At 36.2% G+C, this 19,941-nt stretch overlaps 1 protein-coding gene across 1 annotated transcript in view; it reads left to right on the top strand.

Moving 5' to 3' along the window:
- LOC107713309 (ceramide glucosyltransferase-like) overlaps positions 1-19,935 on the top strand; it is a 44,057-nt gene extending 24,122 nt beyond the window's left edge. Inside the window, exons 3-9 of the mRNA XM_016518770.1 lie at positions 10,717-10,819; positions 12,455-12,556; positions 13,725-13,837; positions 14,927-15,105; positions 15,979-16,065; positions 16,343-16,529; positions 16,898-19,935. Of these exons, the coding sequence (XP_016374256.1) occupies positions 10,717-10,819; positions 12,455-12,556; positions 13,725-13,837; positions 14,927-15,105; positions 15,979-16,065; positions 16,343-16,529; positions 16,898-17,068 (942 nt within the window). The 3' untranslated portion in view covers positions 17,069-19,935. The remainder of the gene's footprint in view (positions 1-10,716; positions 10,820-12,454; positions 12,557-13,724; positions 13,838-14,926; positions 15,106-15,978; positions 16,066-16,342; positions 16,530-16,897) is intronic.
- The last annotated feature ends 6 nt before the right edge of the window (positions 19,936-19,941 follow it).

Below are 19,941 nucleotides of genomic sequence, written 5' to 3'. Positions count from 1 at the left end.
TAAGTCGCATTTTATTGTTTCATTCAGAAATAGGCCTAATGCCCACGCGAAATGTTTACAAACATTATAATAAACACTGTAAAGATAGCGAGGCTATTTTAGTTCCCCTCACTCCACAACAAATCCTTTCAATTAACAGTATTTAGAAAAGAAAAAGAATTAAAAATATAAGAAGCTATAGCTATATAAACGACAAGCCAAAACGAATTTAGGCTAAAACGAAACTGAAACCAACGTTGGGTCTCTCATTCCACACAAAATCAAATGTTTCCGTATTCGTGATGTATTTGAATGGCAAATTATTATTTATTATGTAGCCTACTTCACTCGCGTTCCAATATCCACGTAAAACAAAATGTTTTGCATAACATCACGGCGGTACTGTGATAACACTTAATGGCACAGATTTACTACATTTTTTTTTTTACTACATAGATTTTTTTCCATATGTTTGACTGACTGTATTTTATTATGATAATGAACACGCTGCATTGTCAAGGTAACAAAGCTTAACTGTGTGCGTGCATGCGGCGCCGGTGCAATCTCTTGAATTTTTTCCTTCTAACAGTGGAAGAAACTACTCCTTTTAGTCCTAAAGATAATTGGAATTGTAAAAGGTTTGTCTTTATTTGTGTGCATTCACAATAAAAAACTAATATTTGTGCTTTTGTAAAATAAGCCTAAAGAAAAAAAGGATGCGGCTTTCTGCCGTCTGTTTCCTTTCACGCAGCACAAAAATGATACAGACACTTATCCTTTCTAATTTAATTCAATTCTAATTTAAAATAATCTTGTCTGTTAACGGTTAACAATCGGTTAACGAGCGTCGGTTGTCGGTTAGGAAAAATAACCGAAATGAACATCCCTAGCATCAACATTATTGGATGAGTTTTCTAGGTGGAAGTTTTCCCCAGTTCTTTAATTCAGGCCTCAATCAGATCAAAACAAGTGTAAATGCATCTTTAATTTCCCTCAGAGACGTTAAATAGCTTCCCTCTTTTAAGCAAATGGCATAAAGCTTTTGCCATATGCAATTACAAGAGGAAGTCTAATTTTTGGCCAGTTGTAGCAATATTAAAAATGCTTGATGTCCAATTGAATCATTTCAAGGCTCTCAAATTCAAGTGCGTGGGGAATAAAAAATGAAAAATAATGAATTGCTTTCAACAGCTATGCCAGCAGCAAGAGTCTCTTCTTTCACAGCATGTTTATTCCTGACTTAATTCCTGGGCATTGCAGGCATTCCATGGAACTGCAATTTGCATATTTATTTTTGACTTCTGTGGATGACGAATTTGTCAAGACACATACTTTGGCACGGTTCATATGGGTGCTTGAAATCCTTGAAAATGCTTGAATTTTAATGTAGTGCTTTCAAGGTTTGAAAAGTGCTTGGATTTTGGATAAAGGGCTTGAAACGGCTTGAAATTGCAATTGCATTGGTTTCATAATAATTTGCTTTAATAATGAATAGTTTGTTAATTTTGTTGAATAAACATTTTAGTCAAAATGCAGCGCGGGTGTTTTTATATTAATGTATCTCTAAAGGGAACTGCCTTCAGAAAAGTGTCTGGCATTTTCATTTCATCTCTCATACTTATAATGTTTGATAAAGTAGCGTTTATTAGCGCAGCACTGCTTTATGTACAGCCGTTACCGGGGAAACCACATTATTTCTGCTGCTCCGAAAGCGCCGCCTGCTGGCAGAGAATGAATGTGCATTTTTCAATCAGCCCGTCTGCTGTTCTTGTTCAGAACCATGTGAAAATCAACCCGTGTTTTTACACTGCATAGACAGAGTTGTGAATGTGGATAGACAAAAAGCTAATGTGCCTTCAAAAATCTAAAAAATAGTAAGATGTGTGTGCTTTAAACTAAAATAATAGACTTTTGCTTTGGAGAGGGTGTAAGAACCCCCACTTAATCCATGAGATTGTATCTGTCAGAACATGTCAGCATCTCTAGGGCAGTTGTTTCTCTTTCAGCATGCATTCATTCTTTTATGGTTCTTTTACTGTAGGTCAAGCACCACCATCACTCAGTCTTGCCTATACAGGCTCATAGCCAATGGTATTATGGACTTTTTTCACTAAAATAACCTTATTCAGTTTGTGGGATTAAAAATCCCATCATCTGCCAAAACAAAATTCTAACAAAATTAAAAAGTGATTATTGTTTGAATAACCGCTCAGTTAATATATTTAATCTGCATTTTTGGTGCATTTTGCCATGTAAGGTATGGAAAGAATGATAATTCAGTGCTTGAACAGCTAGGATATTGCTAAAACTTGTAAATAATATTAAATTTTGTTGGTTAAATTTGATTGCAATTTTTAACAGCAGCAATTTCATCGTTTTGCCTCAAAGGGATGCTTGTATTAATAAACCGAATAATCATTTTTTTACAGTGAATGCATAAAAATGTAAATGTCTGGGAAAAAAGTAGACTATGACCAACAAATACAATTAAATTGATCAATTTTTCACAAATATTTGTTACAAATACTTATTTTCATGTGTCATTTTAAACGTTTTCTTGTATCTTAGGCCCACTCAGAATCAGAATAAAGAACTGTAGATTTATTTATTCATTTAATAATTCGGCCATTGACAGATATACAGTTCATCCTTTTGTTCATTAAATATTTTGGCTGGTCATGACTGTTTATACTTTCTACTAACAATAGGAGTGTATTACTCTGTTCAGATTAACACATATATTACAGCACAATTTGTTACAAATTTTTTTGCCCAAGTTACTGCAGGAGTCCACAGGTTACATTGTAGTGGCCGGTCAAAATCAACTTCCAAGTGAATCTGTGGTTTAGAGAGAAAAATCTCAGTAAATGTTACCAGGAATGTTAAATGACGCACAAAACGCAGTGGAATGTGATCTCGGTCTGGATGTCATGAGGGCCAGATGTTCAGCTGCTGAGAGCGGTTCAGATTTATCACATTTAAAATCTGTCATCAGTGTCCGCTTACCGAAATCACCCTCAACCAAGTAACCAACAGTGCTAAATGTGCACCCTAAATCGTCATTTTAACTATGTTTTTATGTTTGCCTGCTGATTTGTTCGGTTGTTTGGTTAACCTCTGATCAAATTATTTCCGGCTGTCTTGCTTATGTGCTGATTGCCATCGCTATTACTTGTTCTCAAATAAACATAATCGAATCCCATCCTCAACATCAGTGTGATTTAACATGCTTTAAGGACATTCAGGAACACGTTTTCAATAAAATGGGTCGTTAAAGTAAGAGCAACATATTTACGGAAGCTTTTGTCATTTGCTGAGCTGCATAGTTGATTTGAGCGGTGGTTTCATTAGGCATTTTTCAGTGTTTGTTTGGTCTCTGTGTTCTGTTGAAATGAAACGCCTAATCTACAGTCATGGCCAAAAGTTTTGGCAGCGACATAAATGTTGGTTTTTGCAAAGTTTGCTGCTTCAGTATTTGTAGATTATTTTTCCACATGTTTCAATGGTATACTGAAAAACAATGATAAGCATATCATAAGTTTTAAAGGCTTTTTTTTGCAAAAAAATATGAGTCAATATTTACAGTGTTGACCCTTGTTCTTCATAACCTCTGCAGTTTGCTCTGGCATGCTGGATATTAGCTTCTGGGCCAAATCCTGACTGATGGCGATCCATTCTTGCCTTATTAGTTCTCGGAGTTGATCACAATTTGTGGGCTTCTGCTTGTCCACTCGTCTTTTGAGGACTGACCACAGGTTCTCTGTGGGATTGAGATCCGGGGAGTTGCCTGGCCACAGATTTCACAAAATTTCAATGTAATGATCTTCGATCCACTTCCTTATCACTCTTGCTTTGCGACATGGCTTTGCTGCCCTTCTTGACACCAGGCCGTTTTCCAAAAGTCTTGTATTTAATAAATTTAATACAATTTTTTTTGGCAATTAAGTTTCTTGGAATAGATGCCCAGACCTCTAAATTCGTAATGCCAGGTGGGACATCAGCTCTGGGGTTTTAAAGTGAGAAACACTGATTATAACAGACAGTGGAGGTCAGGAAAATGGCCGTAGGTGACCTGTGCCTTTCCTAGTGTAATTACTCCATTTACTATAGAAACATTGGTCTTCCTTCTTTTACCCCTTTTGTGTTCGAGATTGTAACCCAGCTAACCAAAGTATATGACAGTTATGTGATTGTAATGTAATCTGAAGACCAAACTTTCATCACCGCAATGTAGTGGCAACCAGAAAAGTGAAATTGCTGTATTCGTTGCCACAACATAACTTTGTGACATTTGTCGGTTAGTAATTGCGACATTGTGGCAATGTTGTGGATCTATAGTTGTTTGTAGTTTAAACTAATTTATGTCCTCATTTGCCCAATCTACATTGTAATTTAAAGGCTATTTTAGGGGTGGGTGATATGGCAAAAATACCATATCACGATTTTTTTCAAGAAAATCACGATTCATAATTTTATCATGATTCTTTATGTTGGTTTTAATATTTTGCAAGTTGTCTGAGCAGTACAGCCAAACTAATTTCCCTGTTTTAAAAACAAAGTTTTGTAACAACAAAATATAAAATAAAAATGAATGGCTGATATTTAGGCCAAAGTGGGCGAAGATAAAAATCTTTGTCATTATTTTATCTTTGTTATTAAAAAATAAGAACAAAGATACACATTACAAATACACATAATATACAAATAAAACAAACAGTGCTTTATTTTTCAGGTACAGTAGGTGTATTTAGCAGTAGCATTCAAGAAATTAAATTAACAAATATAAAAGTAAAACACTATATGCACTTAGCTGTATAAATTATAGATTGATTCTCATTAAAGCAACTGTCAGTCAACTTCAGTCAAGAGCAGTGAGTGATTTTTCTGTGTTTTGTTGTTTTATTAACATTAAAGGGACAGATACTCAAAAATGGCGTCCCTTTAATGACTAGCGGCAGCATAGTAGCCTATAATTAGTCTGCTGTCACTTTAAGAGCTGCACGCATCTAATATACAGACACAGCTGTTTTTCTCTCAACTGTTTACTTTCACTTTAGACACAACCAACTGTGTTTATATGTAAATCATGTGTTTTTGACAGTATTAGCACAATCAGACGCAAAAGAAATCAGTAATCAGGTGCTGTTTGACAGGATTTTTAGAGTGTGCACGCTTCAGGTGTACGCTCTCAGAAAAAGCACATGTCAGAACAGCAGGAGAATGAAATGTTTAACCGGCAAGACTTTAAAGCACAAGCACAAGCAAATAATGTACTTTTGTGATTTGTGAATAAGTGCAGAGTCCCGTGTTATTTGTTGTGAATGTATGTGGCATTGTAGGCTACAGTATATTGAGACGGAGGTGCCAGAACTGTAAATGATAGAATGTGCGCTGTATTACGATATTACGATATTTCTTCAAAAGCAGATCATGGAGACATTTTAATTGTCAACAATCAAAAATCGTCATATCGCACACCCCTAGGCTATTTCAACAGAAGTGAATGAGCAGACTCAAAATTCAGTTCATTTATTAAGAAAAGCACCGAAATAAACAAAGGTAACCCAAAGTTATTATAAATAAATGATTAATTATTAAAAATAAATTATTTATAAAATAAATAATTATATAAAAAGAGAATCATCAAACACGATATGACCAAACTTTCGGCGTGACAACCTGTAACCTATTCGTTGTTCCTTTGTGACCATGTCGGTCAGTAACATTGCAAATACTATCAAAGGCATTAACGTTTACAATATTAACAAATAATATAATATTAAACATATTTACATTAATGAATAAATTCAAGACATTTGATGCAGAGACTGTTCTTTTAATGCCTATTAAAGATATCAGTAAATTGTTTCGGATCGATAGTTGTGTGTTGGTATTTTTTAAATGTATTTTTCAATGGACAGACATGCATTCATTTTTTGCACTTTTAATGTGATTCAGACTAAAATGGAAAAAATACAAAGCCCTTGAACATGGAAAGTAATAGAACTTCAGTGTCTTAAGTCAAGTGTAATTATGTATCATATATCTGGCTAAGTGAAGAACGAAAAAGAACCAAGTATATCGGGGCCTTTATAAATGACAGCATAGGTATTTTTTTTTTGTTTTGTAGAAATTTCCCACTCTACTGGTTCTGCTTCATTTCTTCATTCTTCTTCTATTGGATTGAATTACAGTCTTGCGCTACAGCGCCACACCGGTCAAACCGCGTTATTGCAGCCATTATGTCATGTGAGATCTAAGGACTGTTTGACAACAAAAATATTTGTCAGCTGTTTTTATGGTCGAAGTTGTTCAGCCATACTAACAAGCACAAACTGTGATGATTTTGAATGTGACGAGAGATATAGACTGAAACCCAAAAATATTTCTATAAAATATCTCCTGTGCACAGTGTGACACACACAGCCCTATTTGCTAATGAACACATATTTACTTAAAGTTCATTTTTTTAAATATAAATTAATATAAATAAAATGTAAATTTTAAGGGGGAATGACTAAGAATCCAAGATTTTAAACAAGTCTTGTGCCAATTGCATGTGTATTGGTTTCATGTCATTTATATTAATTCTATTTTTTAACATTTTAATCTAATTGCTTGAAAATTAATTAAATATTACTTTTTACTTGATAGTTATATCAAGCCATTTTTATTTAAACCTTGAATGCATATGAGTTACAATTTTCAATCTCCAAAATATGTTTGGAGGTATTTTTTTTTAATGATTTTTGCTGTTATTATTTAAAACTAAATAATAATCAAAAAAATTATGACAAAACAAATTTTAATGGTATTTACAGTATATATTTTATATAACAATCTAACATCCCTAAACACAAGCACTTCTATTTTGCTGTTTTCGACACACGAATGTCACGAGATCTGAGATGTTGAACACTTGGATTTCCCCTTGCTTTCCACTTCACCTCTCTTTGACGCTAGTATTCATCTGTTATATTATTTCACAACCACATGTTTAGTCTATGATGCTCCCTCATTCGGGACGGGCTGATCTCGGCACAGTTCATCAGAGGCGCTCCTGATTCTTTGCACTGGATCTAAATTGGAGGGGCTGCTCCCCAGAAGCGTCTATAAATAATTGAATGAGAGTCTTTCAGCGCAGCACTATTACCCTGCTCAGGGTTACTGTCGCATACCCACATCTCTGAGAGCACAGAAAAGCCCCTTTGTCTTTCTGCTCCCGTGTCCCACGCCATAGCCATGGCAACATGGTCACTATGGAGTATTATGAGGTGGCTGGAGGGGGACGGGTGTCTCTTGTCAGAGCGCAGGCCTGTTCTTTCTCACTTTAGCCCTGGTACGACTCCAAGCCTCAAACTGCCTTCCCTGAAAGTCTTTATGTGGCCTGCCAAACTTTCTGTGCCACTCAATTCAGTAGAGTGCACAGCTTTGAGACTCCTTTGAATTTTCTGATGCTTTATAAGAGATATTCAACTTCATCATCTTTTTCAGTTATATTTTTGGCAGATGCTGTTTGCACCCCTGTGTCTGTTACTATTTTGGGTGTTTGATTAGTCTATTCTTTTTAGATTATGGACTGAATGGTGAGCGTATTGGAAAGTTGTGCCACCTTTTTTTATGAATTTGTCCTGTGGTTTAGAATTGTTTTGCTTACAACTTGCATACGAGTACAAACTTCCAATTTTCATTTTTTAAAGCAAGTTTTAAGGTCATTTTTTTCAAATATGTTTTTTTTTAACGGTTTTATTATTTAATAAGTTAATTATTTTATATGTTTAAGAGTCGCACCATATGACATTTTTATGACAGCCTGGACTATGTCAATTTATCTGATATTTTAAAATATTTTTTTAATCGATTTTGACAGTCACCACGTGCATCACTTGACTTTGATTTAGAGGACAAACATTTCTCAAATATTTTTCATATTTTAACTGCTTCACTGCATGTTTTTCTTTAAAAACAAATTGCTAAACCACGTAAGATTTTAATTTCATAAAAATGAGTTTTTAATGAGTTTGTTTTTATTATTATAAAGTCAAGACGGTTGTTGACTTCATGCCCCAAAAAATATCAGAATGGATTAATTCAGAAATTAAAAATTCATATTCATAAAAACATTTATCATATAAAAGGTGTATTCAAGTTGTTGTATGTGCAATGAGAAGCATTTGTAACATCTGTGCAATATGAGAACAATGTAGTGTAAATGATTTACACACAAAAAAAAATAGTAATATTACTATTATAATATGATATTACATAATAAATATAATATTAGATATGTTAGATATTATATATGATCATAATTATCACATTTTTTGCTGCACATTATTTGCATTTTCTTAAATGCTGTTTTTGTTTAAACTAAATGTACCTGCCATGAAGAAAAATTACTTTGAGATGAAGAAAAAAACTATTAAGCATATATAATGCATATATATTACCTAGTATATAATATAATATTATGGGCAACACATATTGCCCCTCTAATCCCATATTCTTCCTACTAATTTACTAATTGCACCCCAACATGTACAGATATTATGGGGAAGTAATATCTGGAAGTAATATCCTAACCATTAGGGGAAGTCGTGGCCTAATGGTTAGAGAGTCGGACTCGTAACCCAAAGGTTGTGGGTTCGAGTCTCGTACCGGCAGGGATTGTAGGTGGAGGGAGTGAATGTACAGCGCTCTCTTCCACCTTTAATACCACGACTGAGGTGCCCTTGAGCAAGGCACCGAACCCCCAACTGCTCCCCGGGCGCCGCAGCATAAATGGCTGCCCATTGCTCCGGGTGTGTGTTCACGGTGTGTGTGTTCACTGCTGTGTGTGTGCACTTTGGATGGGATAAATGCAGAGCACTAATTCCGAGTATGGGTCACCATACTTGGCCACATGTCACGTCACTCACTCACTTTATTACTTGAATGCCATGCTAAAGCTGACTGATTTTGACAGTACTACAGTACTTACAGTTAGGAAGATAATGGTCACCGAAATGCTACTTCTCCAGTATCATACATGTAGTGGCAGATAATGCTGTTAATATGAAACATTTATAGTGTACTACTTCACACAGTAGAAGGTTAATGACCAAGCTGTAACTAGTTGACCTAGAATCAGCTAATTAAATCTCAGTGCAAATAGTCACTCGTATTATTTATTATAAAACGTATAGTTCCGGTCCTTTATTCTGATTGGTTGAGCCAAGTTCGAAGCTGTTGTAAATTACTCTACAAACCCTTTTAAACTCTTTTTTTTACAGTCTATGCTACAAACATACACCTTGGTTTACGTCTGTGTGTTGCTCGGCAACCACTTTGTTGGAACCACAACCGTTTCTGAGGAACTACATTGTTTGGCATTATTACACTTTATTTGCTCTGTTTTATTTTGTGAAACCTTACTACGTATATGGAATAACCGTTTTATAAAAGCAATAAGCCCCGTGAAGCCATGGTTTACAGTGAATTTATAACCGCTAAGGGAGTTTTAGGCACTGCGCTTCGCGTCGTGCCTAACAACGCATCTTAGCTGTTAAAAATTCACTGTAAACCACGGCTTCACGGGGCTTATTGCTTTATTTTAATAAAAAATTTTTATTGCAATTATCTTGTTTTTGCTTAATTTCTTTGTAACTTTTTCCACCATCTCACCATTTGTGTCTTTAAAACTTCAATGTACACTACTGTTCACAAATTTGGGGTCAGTAAGGTATTTTTCTTCTTCTTTTTGAAAGAAACTAATAGTTTTATTCAGCAAGGACACATTAAATAGATCAAAATAGTAAATACATTCATCAACGTTACAAATTATTTCTATTTCTAAATGATTTCTTTCTATTCATCAAATAATCCTGAAAAAATGTTTCACTGTGTCCACAAAAATGTTAAGCAGCACAACTGTTTTCAGCATTGATTATAATCAATGAAGACTGGAGTAATGATGCTGAAAATTCAGCTTTGCATCACAGGAATAAATTACATTTTTACAATATAGTAAAATAGAAAACAGGTCATTTAAATTGTAGTAAAAATTTCACAATATTGCTGTTTTTAGTATTTTTGATTATATACTTCTTCCAGAAACAATAGATCTTTAAAACGGATGAGTAAATTACCTCTGTTATGATCAGCCAACCTCTTTGCTCTTTGTGAAATGAATATATTAATGTTTTTCCATGATATAGCCCCCATTAGCTGTATGCCAGACTGATTTATCGGCAGCCACTATTTGGCAGTTTTGACCTCAGCTTGTCTTCCTCACAATTATAAAGCAGAGTTAACTGTTATAAATTCACTGTAAACCACGGCTTCACGGGGCTTATTGCTTTATTTTAATACATTTTTTTTATTGCAATTATCTTGTTTTTGCTTAATTTCTTTGTAACTTTTTCCACCATCTCACTCTTTGCTCTTTGTGAAATGAATATATTAATGTTTTTCCATGATATAGCCCCCATTAGCTGTATGCCAGACTGATTTATCGGCAGCCACTATTTGGCAGTTTTGACCTCAGCTTGTCTTCCTCACAATTATAAAGCAGAGTACAGAGCTTGTGCTGGACTGTGGGTAATTGAATAGCATCTTAGAAACAGCCAGCGTTTATGAACCGTGTGGTTCAATTCACCTCAGCCTCTAAATGTATTATTGTGCCATAATAACTTGATGACATGTTCTCTTTTACAAACAGACCGAGTTGCTCAAAATTGTTTCTGCCTTTTTCCACAGTATGAAATTCTGCTGTGTGTCCAAGACCATGACGATCCAGCTATCGATGTTTGTAAAAAGCTGCTGGGCAAATATCCCAATGTTGACGCCAGGTTATTTATAGGTAAGTATTTGACGATAATCGCTTTTTATGTGAAATGAAGCCAATAATAGAGAGAACTCGGGCAGTGTTGTGCTGAGGTGCATCTCTCGTCCCTCGTGGATTCGGTTCTCTGTGACAGTTTTGTTTAGCCGTGTGCAGGGAAATGGCAGGGTCTCTGAGGAGCCCTGTAAGAGGAACGCCAACCCAACTGTGTATATGCAAATGTAGCTCTTGGAGTGGATATTGATTCTTGCTTGTTAGGAACAGCTGGTGACTGGAGCTGGTGTCTCTCTGGGGTCCTGTTATCCGCCCCGCTGCCTTCAGCCAGTCTGTTACCGCACAAACAGTCAGGGGAGACGGGTTGGCCCAGAGATGTCATCCGCTGCTTCGAATCAAGCTGAAGCCATGTTAGAAAACATGTATCGTCTGCGAGGTTGTGTAGCTTTAAACAACTCTGAGTGGTTTACCCCACCAGCCAATCTGACGTCGGTAAAGCGTGCTTTGTGAAATGCATTAGTGCACTCAGAGGCCCTGTTGCCATATGATCTTTAGGTGTTCAGTCCACAAATAAACATCTTCATGTGACCTTATTTACATCCATCCGTAAAGGGGATTTAAAGAGGATCTGCTTCATTGATGGATGATAAACCTGTTACGATTTATATAATCGCTTGATCATGTTTATTTAATCTAATCTTGCATTGTTATTATTAATTATTATTATTAAATATGACTTCTATCAATGTGCATTTTAATTTCAAGTCAAATTCTTTAATCAACTATACTGCATTAATCTAATATGTAGTCTTGCATTTTTATTTTTTATTATTATTATCTTTAAATATGACTTCTGTCAATGTGAATTTTAATTTCCAGAAATTCCAGTCATAGTTTTTATTGTAATTTGAAGTGGAATGGTATGAACATAATTCACTCCAGGTTCACGTTTGCATATTTCATTTTTGGCTAATACGGTTTTATAATGTTATTTGGTTAACTAAAACTGTTAAAATAGTTTTTGTTAATTGAAATAAATAGAAATATTAGATTAAAAAGTGAAAACTATAAATGGTGCCTTGGCAATTAATTTAAATAAAATATGTTGAAGTACTAAAACTCGTTAAAAAATAAATGAAAGCTAAATTGAAATATTAAAATGATAACTAAAACTAATTAAAATAGCAAAATCACATCGCAAAATTAAAAATTAAACCGAAAATATAAAATCAATTTCTCGATGAGAATTTGATCTCTAAATGAGAACATGGCAGAACTGATCTAGACCTGGGATGGGGATTGTGTTAAAAATGCATAGAAATAATCATGTTTTTATTATTATTATGTAATATTCATGTGGACTGGGTATCGGTCAGTATACATAGAATGTAGTCCCTGTTGTAACAAAAGTGAACCAAAAGAGAAATATTTTTATATTTCAGATGCTTTCTAATATACTTTAATTTCTGGAATATTATTATTCATGTCATTCTACTCTAAAAACATCTGTAACTGACAGCAAAAAAGACAAATAAATTGATAACCACACATTCTTTTAAAATGGCCAAATTTTATGATGGTATGGTATGATGGTACAATAATTTATAGCCCTAATGGTAATTAATATTGTAATTTTTTTTTCTCTTTATCTCGTTCTAGGGGGTAAGAAAGTTGGCATCAATCCAAAAATAAATAACCTCATGCCAGCTTATGACGGGGCAAGGTACGAACTCGTCTGGATCTGTGACAGTGGCATTCGAGGTAAGCTTGCCCACATTATAATCTAAAACCGAGCGCTTTAAAGGGGTCATATGATGCAATTTCAAGTTTTCTTTTCTCTTTGGAGTGTTACAAGCTCTTCGTGAATAGATAAGATCCCTAAAGTTGCAAAGACTAAAGTCTCAAATCCAAAGAGATATTCTTTATAAAAGTTAAGAGTCAGCCACGCCTACCTAAAACGGCTCGTTCTAACACACCCCCACATATCTACCTCACTATGTGGGAAGATTTGCATAACGCCGCCCAAATGTTCACGCAAAGAAAGAAGGCGTAACTTTTATTCTCGCTGTAGTATTGTTGTTGCCGCCGCCGCCATGTCGTGAAGACGCTGTGTGCTTCGTTGTGAAAGCGAAACTACTTTGTTTGGCCTTCCAAAAGAGGACACGACTAGAAATCAGTGGTTGAGTCTGGCGCTTCTGACTCACAAGACTGTAAGTACGTTTTCATATTTAAAGAATTTGCCACTGATGATTCAAACGCGAGTTTTGAGCAGTGTAGAGTAGTGCTTGTTGTTCGTCATTTCGCCGATCACAAATGCAGACATGGTTTTATGTTTACGCGGCGCGATGCAACGCAATGCGTAAAAAGACAGTATAAGTCATTATAATCCGTAATTATGTCCCCACTGGATGCAACAAATGCCTCGTTTGTAATGGCTTTTATTGGTTTTGTCTCGTCGCTCCGGCCGGACAGGGCATCACAGTATGGTAAGGGGCGTAACATTTCCGTCACACGCTTGAGGTATTCGGCCAATCACAACGCACTGGATAGCTGGCCAATCAGAGCACACCTCGCTTTTCAGACCGATGAGCTTTGTAAAAATCGACACGTTTCAGAAAGGCGGGGCATAGAGGAGAAACAATAATGTACAGTATGTGGAAAATAATGTTGTTTTTTTTTACCTTAAACCACATAAACACATTTCATTACACCAAATACACCAAATAATGTTCTTTTTAGCAACATCATATGACCCCTTTAAACAAAAGATTATTCAGATGATCAAATCTTCAGAGTGTTTCAGTGAATACAATTCTTTATTCTTACTGCTTCTTGTGAAAAGAATAATGGAAAATGACCAGGACATGTTTTCATGAGATTGACCTTTGAACAACTGTGTCAGTGCTAATCATGATGTAATATTCAACAGTGAAGCCCGACACTCTCACTGATATGGCTAATCAGATGACGGAGAAGGTGGGACTGGTTCACGGTCTTCCTTACGTGGCCGACAGACAAGGATTTGCCGCCACATTGGAGCAGGTCAGCAGCCTTCACTATTGACCTTCTAAATTCTTTTGTTCGGGACAGTGTTGAAGACGTTTGTCGTCTGGATTTGGCTCTGGAAATTATTTGGCTCTGGTTTTATTAGATGCTTATGAACTCGCCATTGCTTATAGGGCCTGTGTATTATGTATTCGAGGGCCGTTCTGTCTTGTCACATTGCAATAAAACTGCCAAGTTGTGGCTCTGTTGCTAGCAGAGGCTCCAAACTTGAAATGGGACACCATAAGTTGTAGTTCCTGTTTCTCTAAACCTTAAAGCTCTTTTGCCAAATCAGTGCAATATTAAAATTAATTAACTGCTGACCATATTGATTTATTTATGAATTTTCTTTTAGCTCCACGTAAAATGACACTCTCACTGATATGGCTAATCAGATGACGGAGAAGGTGGGACTGGTTCACGGTCTTCCTTACGTGGCCGACAGACAAGGATTTGCCGCCACATTGGAGCAGGTCAGCAGCCTTCACTATTGACCTTCTAAATTCTTTTGTTCGGGACAGTGTTGAAGACGTTTGTCGTCTGGATTTGGCTCTGGAAATTATTTGGCTCTGGTTTTATTAGATGCTTATGAACTCGCCATTGCTTATAGGGCCTGTGTATTATGTATTCGAGGGCCGTTCTGTCCTGTCACACTGCAATAAAACTGCCAAGTTGTGGCTCTGTTGCTAGCAGAGGCTCCAAACTTGAAATGGGACACCATAAGTTGTAGTTCCTCTGTTTCTCTAAACCTTAAAGCTCTTTTGCCAAATCAGTGCAATATTAAAATTAATTAACTGCTGACCATATTGATTTATTTATGAATTTTCTTTTAGCTCCACGTAAAATCTAATCACCAATCATCTCTCAATTGATTAAATATTATATTATTGTAGTAGATGAGCCATTAAATTTAATAGACGTTACAAAAACCGACTTCGAAGGCAATATATTAGCATGTTAAACTGACAGCTCTGCTAATAAATAACTGGCAGAAGTGTTTACATATGTAATACAATTCTTGATGCGTCAAATCTTTAGAGATTAATTATGTGAAGTATAAACACTGTCCCACATGAAATCCTGCAGGTTTATTTTGGAACGTCACATCCTCGTTCCTACATCTCGGCCAATGTAACGGGAATCAAGTGTGTCACGGGGATGTCGTGTCTCATGAGGAAGGACATCCTGGACCAAGCGGGCGGGCTGATTGCGTTTGCTCAGTACATCGCTGAAGATTACTTCATGGCCAAGGCCATCGCAGACAGGTTTGCCAGACTCATTATTAAATATCTGTGCAGTGCTAATAGCTTTTGTTATCACACTCCATCGGGTTACATTTTTTCATCGCCTTTAAAGGAATAAATACATTTCAATTCTGTTATTCACTCACCCTCATGTAGTTCCAAAACTCTGCCTTTATTTCTTCTGTGAAACACAAAAGGAGATGTTCAGCAGAATGTTCATGCTGCTCTTTTTAAAAAAATGTCTATATAGTTTTATAAAAAAAAGTTTAACATTTATTTTTTTTAAATATAACATATTTTATGGTTTTGGTTTTAGCTTAATTATAACACTGCTAACAATGAGGGGGAAAAAATCATAAATGTATCATAAAAGTAGTGCTGTGCTCTATATTCCAGGTTTCTGAAGCCATGCGATAGCTTTGTGTGACTAACGCCAAAAAATTATATTTCGGTTAATAATTTAAAAATCTAATTCACTTCCATGTATATTCAGTTATAAGACACTTAGGTTTTTAATTAATTAAAACACTTGGGTTTATAATGAATTAAAATTCAAGCAATGATTTTTAATGAATTTCAGTTTTGATCTTTTCCTTATCAAATCATTTGAAGTCGTTCAGTAGCATTTAGTATGTAGTGCATTTATTTCTATGCACCAATTTAATATGTCTATTATTTAGAGCTTGACAGTCTGGCTTCCCTGTGCTTTTATTGTATGGAAAAGATCATCTCAAGGTTATGTGGGTGTGGAGCAACATGAGGGTGAATAAATCATAACCAAATGTTTCGTTTTGAATGAAATATTCCTTTAATGTGTGTTCAGAATTGTATCTCTCAGCCTCGGCTAAAATGTCCTTTATTTGCCAGTTCAATGACGTGGTGTTTCTCTTGCAGAGGATGGAAATTTTCCATGGCAACGCAGGTAGCCATGCAGAATTCTGGCTCGTACTCCATTGCACAATTCCAGTCTCGCATGATCAGGTACGGCGGTTGTTCAAACAGCTTTTTATGTTCAGTACTGTTTTTCTGATGGGGCCACCTCCAGCGCATTGATGATAGCGTTGCAGATGGATCTTTTAAATTTCATCATAGTACAGAGCATATCTTGAACAGATTTTGTCCATCTTTTGATACGTTCATCAGAATAAGCTATCCAGCTGTGACATGATGTTGTTTTGTGGCTTTAGATGGGTACATTTCCCATTTTGTGGTGCGAAAAAACAGCTGAGCTCATCTCATTGTAATCTGCTCTTAATAGATGGGCCAAACTGAGAATCAACATGCTGCCAGCCACCATCATCGAGCCCATCTCCGAGTGCTTTGTGGCCAGTCTTCTCATCGGCTGGGCCGCCCACCACGTGTTCCGCTGGGACATCATGGTGTTTTTCCTGTGCCATTGCCTGGCCTGGTTCATTTCGGATTACATCCAGCTAAGAGGAGTACAGGTGAGACTCACTACACAGCAAATTTGCATTTCAGCTCCATTCTGGTTCAAAACAACCATTTTGACCATACCAATCAATTCCCAAAGGATAAAATCAAGCCTTGCCCCATTGTTTCAGAGTTTAAATCCAATCCTAACCTCATTCTACTCAGAAATGTCACATTTCTGAAGAAACATTTCTTGTTTGACATCCAAATCAACTCTCTGAGGAAATTCTATAAACAGATGGTTTTCATTTTCAACTCTTTCAAGCAAAATTTGACCGAGGTTGTTCCATCATAAGTTGTTCTTCAAAGCCATTTTATCTTGAATTGCAACATTTGTCGGTTCTTGCTGTAATTCTTGTCTTTCTACTCCTTTTCCTCAAAGGGCGGTCCTCCATCCTTCTCCAAGCTGGACTACGCAGTGGCCTGGTTCATCAGGGAGTCCATGACAATTCAGATTTTCTTGTCCGCTCTTTGGGACCCCACCATCAGCTGGAGGGCGGGACGCTACCGATTGCGTTGCGGAGGTACAGCAGAGGAAATCTTGGATGTTTAAACGGCACCGTGTGCCTGGGACTATGCACTGATGTGTACATGGACACAGAACTATGAGAAGAAGTGGGCGCAGATGGACAAACGAACTGCAACTTTTTTGGGGGGCGTGGGGTTATTCCAACTTCTGCTAGTTTTTAACCTGTTACTTTAGCAAATAGATTATTATAATGTCCTTGGTGCTTTTTTTGTTTTCCTGTGCGGTCTCTTGACAATTTGAGACCTCGTTCTAGATGAGCCAAAAGTTATGAAGGGGTGAAGAAGAAGAAGAAGAGGAGGCGGCACTTCAGCGGGCATCAGTAACCCTGATAAAAACATATCTAAATGTAACTTTTTTTATTTAAAAAAAAAAGTTGTGCAAACATGTTTAGTGGTGGTTTAACAGCTGTCTCGTGACATATCCATTTTATGATGAGTTTGGATGAACGGTACAGTTTTTAACGATAATAGTGAGGTGGAGAATGACTGAAGTCTTTTAAAATGGCACTAGCGCATGAATGGATCACTTGCTTATCACAGTGTTGCTCTCAACATACAGCACTCTTGCCATATTTGATACATTTTTGGACTTCTGAATGCTCAAAACGGATCCACTCAGGTCCATTTTATGTTTACTTGACAGAGCAATATCTTCTGTAGAGGTTATACATAGGGAATTGTGGCATACTGATGATCGATCCTGCATTCTCCCTGCAGTATTCGAGCACGAGGTTTACTTCTCAACATGACATCTGCAGATTTAATCGCATATCTTCTGAAATGTAGTGCCATTTGAAGAGCAAGCGTTTTTTTTTGTTATAATTTTGGCATCTTTAATGCCAACACCATGGCTTTTCTTCAAGGTCTTTTATCTTCCCGTGCTTCATTCTCTGCAGTAGTTGCTCTCGTACCAGGATCAGAGTTTGCTAAAACACATTTCCTGCCCTGCTGTTGTTTGTTTGAGAAGCTGTCAGTATTTTCCTGACGTTTGACTGGATATAAATGCATAAACTGTCCGATCATTTCATCCGATGCCATTTCAGTTAGTCGATTAAACCAAATTCTGTTGACGTAAAGAGTTTGAGAAGTTAAAAGTTTACTCGTTTTTTTTTTTGAGTTGAAACAATTTGGCATGAGTGGCATGAAAACTGGCAAACATCTACATTTACACTGTTACATTTCAAAATATGACAGTCGCACAGTGTGCTATTTGGCTCTACTCATTCCCCAACAACATATATACTCTTACAGTCAAACAGTATTCATGAAACAATTGACATTCTTCTCCGTGTTCCCCTTTTTTTCCAGGGTTTTATCTTGAGGAAGTGCTAATCTCTGTTTCGTACTGCCAGCACTTTGTTGTTAAACAGCTCTTTCTGTATTCCCCTCATTTCTTGACTCTTTCTTTACCGCCATGCGTTCATAAATCATGGCGCTGATCGTGAAGGACCCATGCCAGCACTGGCAGTATTGTTTCACAGATGCTACTCTACTCATGAACTGTTCAAGCCTTGTTGTTAATTTAAAACCATTATATGTGATTCAGGAAAAACACGTTGGCTTGAGCCGTGTGCATGTGTCTTCATATTCCATCAGCTCCCATTTAGAAAGTTATAAACACTGTTTTAGTCCAATGCCAAACCCTGCATTGTGTTTTTGTTCTGGTGTTGGTTTGTTATTTCTCATTTGAATACATCTGATTTTGTTCTACTACTGAACACTTTGGGCTGACTATTAGAAATAAACGTATGTTTTGTGCATGAGGCCACGAAATGAATGCCATTTGTTCGTACCATGGCAGTTGAAGTATTAAAAGTTGGGGATGAATCAATTAGCAATAATCATATACATTATTATTAGTTTTACTGTATTCAGGCTGTGAGACGAAAGCAAGCTTCCAAACCCATTTTCTTGTCCAGTTGTGGTATAATAAACATTTCAGATTTTGTTGACCGTTAGACATTAATCATACCTCAGAACAACAGTGGGCCTCATCCATGAAACACGAACAGAGTTTTTGCGAAAACATTCGAATGTAAACTACATGGAATTAATTCGTGAAACCATTACATTTAATAATTGGTAATGCGATTCTTCTGTAAATTGGAATTGGTTTTACAAATTATTCAATGGAAGGTGACAATTTAGATAAGAACAGTTTTATGAATTATTCAGTTTGGTGTGCCAGTTTATGCAAACAAGGTTTTGCGAATTATTCCATTGATTCTTTCGTAAATAGCTGCATTGAATTGGATAATTTCACAAAACCATTTTTCAAGTAAATTGTTGCATCGAATTGCGTAATTTCATGAATTCTTGCATAATAGTAGCATTTGATTGAATAATTAGTTCAAACCATTCTTGCATAAATGATTGCATTGAATTCTGCGCTATTATAATCAAATAATAGTTTCAGGAAAAGTTGTTACTTAACAACAGAAGTTTTATGAATGATTAACAAATTCATTCTGCTTTTGAATAAGGCTCGATGTGTTGTAGTTCTGCACCATTGGTAAAACTGAATGTACCTTCGCATGAACATGTGACTAACTTTTCTTTCATCGTCTTATCGGTAACACCTGAAACACCACAGTAGAAACATTAACATTTTTTTTTTTAGGGAAGGGGAAAGCTGTTCTTCAGTTCCTCTCTTTGACTTTCAACCATATCGGCTTATGTTATATATGTGAAATATTATATATGTGTCAAAAAGAAACTTCACCTCAATTACGAAAAGTCTACGATGCACTGTAAATTTCCCGTTTCGACTTTTCCCCTCTTTGTGTGGCTGTGAGAGAATGCTGCTGAGCGCGTGTTTGCAGAAATATTGCCTTTTTGATAAGCCAATTCTGAAAGGATTGTATTATCGTAACGTTCTCTGTGGGGAACTGGACTTTT

The sequence above is a fragment of the Sinocyclocheilus rhinocerous genome, unplaced genomic scaffold (assembly GCF_001515625.1).
Source record: "Sinocyclocheilus rhinocerous isolate Xijiao unplaced genomic scaffold, SAMN03320098_v1.1 scaffold688, whole genome shotgun sequence".
In the NCBI taxonomy this organism is placed as follows: Eukaryota; Metazoa; Chordata; class Actinopteri; order Cypriniformes; family Cyprinidae; genus Sinocyclocheilus; species Sinocyclocheilus rhinocerous.
This window is presented reverse-complemented; position numbering and strand designations above follow the sequence as displayed.